We start from the raw sequence: 8088 nt of genomic DNA on the forward strand, positions 1-8088 counted from the left end.
GAGATTCTCTTAGAAGCGTCATTTACGATTGGTGACTCAATCTACAAAAACCTTATTGGAAGTCTCTACTCTCTAGAACCTAAAGCCTATTGCACACTCTCTCCATTACACCATTAATTTAAGTTACCCATTCCTCCAAGCCTTCACTGAGCAACGCCAATCATTCGAGATTCACTGCTCTATTGAGTTCAATAGCATTTGTTTCGAATGGATGAGGATTTTGATATTCCGGCGATGGATCTGCCGGATGAAAGTCCAATAATGAAAGTCGGGGAAGAGAAGGAGATCGGTAAACAAGGTTTGAAGAAGAAGCTTGTTAAGGAAGGTGAAAAATGGGACACTCCTGAACCTGGAGATGAAGTCGAAGGTAAATTAATCTTAGCCTTAATAAACAAATTGTTTACGATGCTAAATAATCCCAATTTGTTCATTTTGTGCTCATAATGGTGATTTCAATTCATTCTCAGTTCATTATACTGGGACTCTGCTTGATGGGACCAAGTTCGATTCCAGTCGCGATAGGGGGACTCCTTTCAAGTTTACTCTCGGACAAGGTTAGAAAAACTTCCTCTACTCTTTTAACATTCATTGCTTTCTTTCTCGTAGACGAAGGTCTTTTATGGTGTAATGAATATTTGTATTAAATCGACATGGTTAGTGAAATTTATTTGCCGTGCCGTGTTATTATGTTTGCTTCTGCTTGAATGAAAATCAATCAGTTAAAACATTTATTGAATATTTTTTCCAAGTCCTCCAGTATTAAGAAATATGACGTCGTGTTAGTGCTGGACTTCCATTCAAGCTAACCTTGTGCCAAGCCATCAAGAGGGCCTGATTTGTCTATTCCGTCCAATGTTATTAAAAGCCATCCTGTTGTCCCTTCAATGTGAGGGGATATCCCATGCGCTTGGTATAAATGTGTGCTTCAAACAATGATGCGAATGCGATCACTATAACTTTGAGTATGTAGACTAATATCATTATTGCATATTGGATATACAAATTAATTATCTTAATTGCAAGTTAATCATTATAGTACCAAATTCACATATGTTTAGTATTCTTCCTAATGTTGTGATTGTGCGCTTCACTTCAAAGAATTGCTTTTTGCTTCGCGACCAATGGACCTTGTGAATTTTTTGCGCTTTTCACTTTTAAAAATACTGATACCGCCAGTTTCTTCTTTTTTTTTCCTCATTGATGTGCAAGGAGCTTGCACTAAGACAGTGTATAAGTACGGAGCCTTATGAGAAGGTTTAAACTATATGATTCGGAAGTTGTTCATGAGAATCTGAAATAGTTATACAGCAGCATGTATATTGATGTTTACTATGTATGCACGCATATACAATATATCTGTGAGAGATTGAGAGCTGATATTCACACTCACATGTGCATGCGTGTACATGTGTTTCCATGCATGTGTGTATTCGGAAAAGAATATGTACAGTTGGATTTGTGAGTAAGTTATTCGTGATTTTGAATTTGGTTTCCTTCATAAGTTTACTAGTTACTGGAGATCATTGATTAATAAAAGCCCTATTAAAACCAAGAAGTTAAGACTTTTTCTTTATGAGGAACTGTGATGTATCGACATATCTCTGTTTTGTGAATCAAGATGAGTGATATATTGTTGCATGTTTTGCTGATGCTGCTGTTCTTTCCTCATAGGACAAGTAATTAAGGGATGGGATCAAGGTATTAAGACGATGAAAAAGGGTGAAAATGCCATTTTCACCATTCCTCCAGAGCTGGCTTATGGAGAGTCTGGTTCTCCTCCGACTATCCCTCCAAATGCCACTCTCCAATTTGATGTTGAACTGCTATCATGGGTGAGTGTAAAGGACATCTGCAAGGATGGTGGTATCTTCAAGAAGATCCTTACCGAGGGAGACAAATGGGAAAACCCCAAGGATCTTGACGAAGTTCTAGGTATCTATCGTTTTTTAGTTTCATCAGAGGTCTGTGTGTATTTATGTGCTGGAGCATTGAGTGATCATTTCCTTTGATCTTTTTATTCAGTCAAGTATGAAGCTCGGCTTGAAGATGGCTCATTGATTGGAAAATCAGATGGAGTGGAGTTTGCTGTTCAGGAAGGTAACCCTTGATTTCATAGTAGCACCTTGTTTGCAAGGTTTATAGATGCACCATCGTGCACTGACACTCTTATTGGGACAGGACACTTCTGCCCGGCTATTGCAAAGGCTGTGAAAACTATGAAGAAAGGAGAAAAAGTCCAGTTGACTGTGAAGCCACAATGTAAGTGGTTCTTCTAAGAAGCATTCTTGTATGCAGTTGAAGTTATGTCAATAACATGTCTAATATGTTTTCTGCAGATGGCTTTGGGGAGAAAGGTAAACCTGCCTCTGGTGATGGAGGAGCTGTCCCACCTAATGCTACGCTGCAAATTAACTTGGAGTTAGTCTCATGGAAGACTGTCTCAAGTGTCACTGATGATAAGAAAGTTATAAAGAAGATCTTAAAAGAAGGGGAAGGATATGAAAAACCCAATGGAGCTGTGGTTAAATGTTAGTTACTCAGGACTAACTATTGTGTTGCAGATATCTGAATTTTTAATTTAAATACATGATAATGTGACTATTCCTTTGAATTGGCCTCCTGTAGTGAAATTGATCGGCAAGCTGCAAGATGGCACAGTCTTTTTAAAGAAGGGCCACGATGGAGAAAATGAAGATGACCTTTTCGAGTTTAAGACAGATGAAGGTATGCATTCTGACTACTTCATTGTCATTATAATTTGGTGTTTTTCTTGGTTGTCTGTTATTCCTTATTTGATTGCACTCACTGCTGATCTGCCATGAACAGAACAAGTTATTGATGGGCTAGATAGAGCTGTCATGTCAATGAAGAAGGGTGAAGTGGCACTTCTCATAATTGCGCCTGAATATGCCTTCGGTTCATCTGAATCAAAGCAAGATTTGGGTGTTGTTCCTCCCAACTCAACTGTGTATTATGAGGTTGAGCTTGTTTCGTTTGTCAAGGTATGTCATATGACATAATTTTTCATATAATTCTAACTCTATTCTGCCAGCCACCGATTGTATTTTCTTATCTTTAATGTGGCCTGTAGGAAAAGGAATCATGGGATATGAATACCCCGGAGAAAATTGAGGCTGCTGGCAAAAAGAAAGAGGAAGGAAATGCGCTGTTTAAGGCTGGTAAATATGCAAGAGCATCAAAGAGATATGAAAAGGTATGTAAGTCATACGGTGCTCCTACTTAGTAAGTAATTAATTGCTGGGTTCTGATCCAGTTTTTCCTAACAGCAAAATTTTAAATAAAATGCAGGCTGCTAAATTTATTGAATATGATACTAACTTTAGCGAGGAGGAAAAGAAACAGTCAAAAGCTTTGAAGATCACTTGTAACTTAAATAATGCAGCTTGCAAGTTGAAACTGAAAGATTACAAGCAGGCGGAGAAGCTGTGTACCAAGGTTCCATTAGATTCAGAATACCCCTTCTGGCCTTTTCATTTTGGTTGACCTCTTTTTACCTTTTTACTGATTCGGCGTACTTTAGGTGTTGGAAACCGAGAGTACAAATGTTAAAGCTCTTTACCGGAGAGCTCAATCATATATTAACATGGTGGATTTTGATCTTGCTGAATTTGACATTAAAAAAGCTCTTGAGATTGATCCTGCAAACAGGTATAGTTGTTTCTGCTTTACTTGGTGTCCAAAACTATTGCATTTCTTTCATGGTGTTGAAGGTTGTACTATTTTATGATGTCAAGGGATGTGAAACTTGAATACAAAGCTCTGAAGGAGAAAGTTAAGGAATATAATAAGAAGGATGCGAAATTCTATGGGAACATGTTTGCCAAGTTAAATAAGTTGGATGTCAACTCAAATGTAAGTTTCAGGCTTTATGATCCTTAGAGTCTATGCAGCTCCACCTTGTTTGGTGACCAGTTCATGATGCGCTTATTTTTTTGCAGAATTCTGCTTCCAAGGAACCACAACCGATGAGCATAGATAGCAAGGCATGACTGCTATAAGCAGACCAGTATTATTTTCATGGCATCTTGTTGTGTAGGAATGCTAGTGAGTGCTGGATCTCTGATGCAAGAGAATTACACTGGGTTTATGGAATTAGTTTTTAGCTATGAAAAAATTTAACTTCTTGTATGGAATGTAGCAGATTTATTCGCTATTCTTGTCGTTGAACTAGGAATTCTGAATTGCTGAGCTCGCCTAATGTATTGAAATCATGGCAATTCTTCTACTTGCATGGGTTTTAAGTTTGATAGTGCCAAAGCTACCTGTTAGACTTGATGTGTTACTATTTTGATGGACCCTAAAACACTGTTGTGCTATACTAAGACAACGTTTTAAAAGCCTGGCATCCCAATAGAACGCCACATTTCATATTCAACCCATTGGGAGGTCGCAATTGAAGTCATACTTTTGGAGAGAAACAGAACGTTACACTTCAAGAGTGAACTAACAGCAATCAATCAATCAATAAATTCTCTGTAGAAATTATTTCGACCAACCAATCAGGCAATACACTATATAGAAACTATTTCGATCAAGCAAGTCAACCAATGATATCAGATTAAGTAGAATTCAGCCAGAATCCTGTAACTTTACTGTTTCGACTGGAATGAATTGAACACTGCGCACTATTACTTCAGCTGGCACGAACAGATTCAGCTAACTGGCGAGGATGACTTAATCAGAGATGAGAAGAAGAATAGAGTCAAGAAGAAAGGTGAAAGACGAATGAGGTTGTGAAGATGTTCACGAGAATTTGCAGAAGGAAGAAAACTGCAGAGACAACTGGGAATTTTACCAGAATTGGTTATACTTCATAATGCTGCCTGGGTGCCTTCTCTTCTCTGCAGCATGGTATTTCGTTTAAATGAGATTATTGAAATACTAATCCTGTCCATCCACTTGTATCTTTACAATCTTTCCTCTATTCGACTTCCCGTCTCAGGACTCAGACCATGGGTACAATCCCCAACCCATGAAATTGAAATATTTTTATACATTCAAATATTATAGTATGTTTAAAACCATAAGTTATAATTTTTTTCATATTTTTAAAATCCGTTCGAGTCAAACTAAACTACTCCACAATAAATTGAAACGGTTGGAGTAGAATTGAATGCCCACTAAAGCGCCAAGGCCAGCGACCCAAAGCTAAAACTGAATCAGCTGTTCAATTGAAGCAATTCAAAGTTGCATAATACCCGATGTAGCTATGATCCAATTGTTTCAGAAAGTGCTCCTAAGAGCCACCTAGATTGAATGGAATTTGATGTGAAAGACCTTGAGTTGTGGTTGCTGCAGACTGTAGTAAACCAGTTGCGCAATCTCATAGCAGAGAGCCAGAGACATAATACTCAATTTCATAGCATATACCAACATTATGCTAATGCTAAGCATATACCAACAGTTTGATAATCCTCCTTATGTGTGTTGAGTAAACCAACATTAATCTTATCAGTTAAACAGTAAAGTTAGCAATATAAGCGAAATGTACTTTTTGACTTGCGCTTGACAGAGTAAATGTAAATTGGAATCAAATACTAGTAGGAAAGATAAGCAGTCAAATTTAGTAAAAGCAGCATACATGAATTGTTGTCCCCTAATTATACCAGGAACTTAAGAACCTCCCTACTTGAAAAGAAAGATAAGCATCAAGGCAGGCATAACATATCTGGTCATAGCTAAGCCAACGCTCACTCCAAGCACTCATAGTCACACTCTTAGGCTTTTCAATCTCTATTCCCACGATTTCCTTCACCAAATATTTGAGCCCAACATTACGAAGACTCTCATTCTCCAACTCCTCTGCCGCCCACTCCCGGAGATCAACCCTGTTCAATACTTCAAGTCCATAGTCGTCCCACAGCTTCTTCGCGTCATTATCAATTCCAACCCCAATAAATCTGTAGTTGTCGTTCTGGAGGAAGTTGCAGAGTAGGCGGGGTATATTGGGGGCGTGAAGAATTTGGTAGATAAGGCAGGTTCTTCCGACACAGAGTTGGAGGGTGGCGACGGGGTTTTGTGAGTACAAGTTTGGTTCCCACTCGATGTCAAGCCCGACAATCAAGCGGTGGAGACGGGATTCGTTTGCAGCTTCGGTGTTGTTGATCCATGTGCACACCACACCGGGATCACGAGTAACGACGGTTTCGATTTCGGTGTCGTCCAAAGACACATCGTAAAGTTTGTGACTGTTGAAGGTCAATTCGTAGTCTCTGATCTTCACACTCGTGGCGTTCAATGCAAGAACGGATGCCTGTAGACTCTCTCAGTTGTGAAATTTGGGCGTTAAAGACCGAGTAAGAAATAAATTTAGGGTTGTTAAATGATGGGTTGCGTGGCTTGATAGAGTTTTGTTTTTCTTTACAAAAACTATTCGTAGTTGATTACTACAATTTGTGTCGGTACCGCACGATTATTGTCTTTGGGGGAAAAACTTGTGACACCGATAAAATTTTACATTCACTTTAATTAATTTTTTTTACTGTTTTCATACATAATAAGAAATTATCTATTAGCATTAATTAACAATAAAATTAATTATATTAACTTTAATTTGCTCATTGCAAATTATTTACCCTAAAAGCAGATAATAATTGAATTTATACGTGGTTTTAAGGAGAAAATATGCAAATTGATATTGAAATTGACACTGTAAAGAAAAATAAAAGCAAACCAAATGAGATATGTAGCTTGGGCCTCGAACCAAATGAAACAACAAAGGAAATATAAGCGAAGTAACAGAGTATTGAGAACCTTGAGAAAAGAGTATTCTATTGCTTTTTTTTTACTGTCTCAGGTCCCTTTTACAAATGATCAGACCCCCTTTATATAGTAGGGGAGTCATACTCTTGATACAATTCTAAATATAGTAAGGACTCTCATGATGGGCTAATTAATCGGCCTCTTCTTGATATGTGTCGTGATTTCCGCCGAGATTTTTCCCCTAATTGCGACTGTAACGGCTCTTTGTTTCTTGGCTCGATCTTGATCTTGGCTGATCTTGATCTTGGCCGATCTCGATCTTGATCGACCTCGATCTTGATCGGTCTCTGGGTCTCGAGCTCGAGAGCATATTCTTCGTACTATGGCTCGATATTATAATGATGAGCCTTGAACCATCATGTTCCAATCTCGATTAACCATACGAAGGGCAAAACTTAGTTTTGACCGTATACAGATAGTCCCCTCATTTCTCGGAAAGAAGATGATGAGAAACGATATGAGTTTTCGAACTTCAACTTGGTGGATGATGATGTCAGCGACGAGCCCGATTGTGACGTATGCGACAAACGTCTTGTCGGTCCGGTTACCAAGGCATTAAATGCGCGTCAGTTGATGGTCGGCCATTACCAGTTTTGAACCGTCATTGTGAAACCAATAAATAACTCTTTTCTTCATGTGATGACCCAAAATGTCATCTTTAAATTTAATAATTAATTATGTGATCTAAGCACTATTTACCATTACTCGACTTGCGTGTGCAGTCCGTAAAAATTTTCCGAAAAGTTTTCAGGTGAAAAATGGATTAAAATGTGAATTAGATGTTTAAAACATAACTGAGTTGACTTTGGTCAATATTTCGAGTAAACGGATTCGGATAAGTGTTTTAACAGTTCTGGTAGGTCCGTATCGTGAATTGGGACTTGGGCGTATGCCCGGAATCAAATTTCGAGGTCCCTAGCCCGAGATATGAAATTTTGATGAAAAATTTAAAGTTTAAGTTCAAATAGTGACCGGATGTCGAATTATGTGCAAATGACCCCGGAATAGAATTTTGATGATTCCAACAGCTCCGTATGGTGATTTTAGACTTAGGAGCGTGATCAAAATTTTATTTGGAAGTCCGTAGTAGAATTAGGCTTGAAATGCCGAAAGTTGAATTTTTGGGAAGTTTGACCGAGGGGTTGACTTTTTGATATCGGGGTCAAAATCCGATTCTAAAAATTTTCATAGCTCCGTTATGTCATTTATGACTTGCGTACAGAATTTGAGGTCAATCGGACTTGATTTGTTAGGTTCCGGTGTTGTTTGTAGAAATTGAAAGTTTCAAAGTTCATTAGGCTTGAA

At 38.2% G+C, this 8088-nt stretch overlaps 1 protein-coding gene across 1 annotated transcript; it reads left to right on the top strand.

The window, feature by feature from the left end:
- Positions 1-4246, top strand: LOC104104229 (peptidyl-prolyl cis-trans isomerase FKBP62-like). Its single transcript, XM_009612251.4, has 13 exons — positions 1-367; positions 468-554; positions 1672-1932; positions 2023-2097; positions 2179-2259; positions 2337-2528; positions 2626-2724; positions 2827-3002; positions 3092-3214; positions 3310-3456; positions 3542-3669; positions 3756-3873; positions 3960-4246. The coding sequence occupies exons 1-13, from the start codon at positions 208-210 to the stop codon at positions 4008-4010; spliced, it is 1698 nt and encodes a 565-aa protein (XP_009610546.1). The 5' UTR covers positions 1-207; the 3' UTR covers positions 4011-4246.
- Positions 4247-8088: the final 3842 nt, after the last annotated feature.

Source organism: Nicotiana tomentosiformis, chromosome 1 (genome assembly GCF_000390325.3).
Source record: "Nicotiana tomentosiformis chromosome 1, ASM39032v3, whole genome shotgun sequence".
In the NCBI taxonomy this organism is placed as follows: domain Eukaryota; kingdom Viridiplantae; phylum Streptophyta; class Magnoliopsida; order Solanales; family Solanaceae; genus Nicotiana; species Nicotiana tomentosiformis.

Bases quoted from the DNA above. Each gene is read 5' to 3' on its own strand.
- LOC104104229 (XM_009612251.4), top strand. From the start codon at position 208: ATGGATGAGGATTTTGATATTCCGGCGATGGATCTGCCGGATGAAAGT. The intron at 368-467 runs GTAAATTAATCT...ATTCATTCTCAG, and splicing joins ACCTGGAGATGAAGTCGAAG to TTCATTATACTGGGACTCTG. The intron at 1,933-2,022 runs GTATCTATCGTT...CTTTTTATTCAG, and splicing joins GGATCTTGACGAAGTTCTAG to TCAAGTATGAAGCTCGGCTT.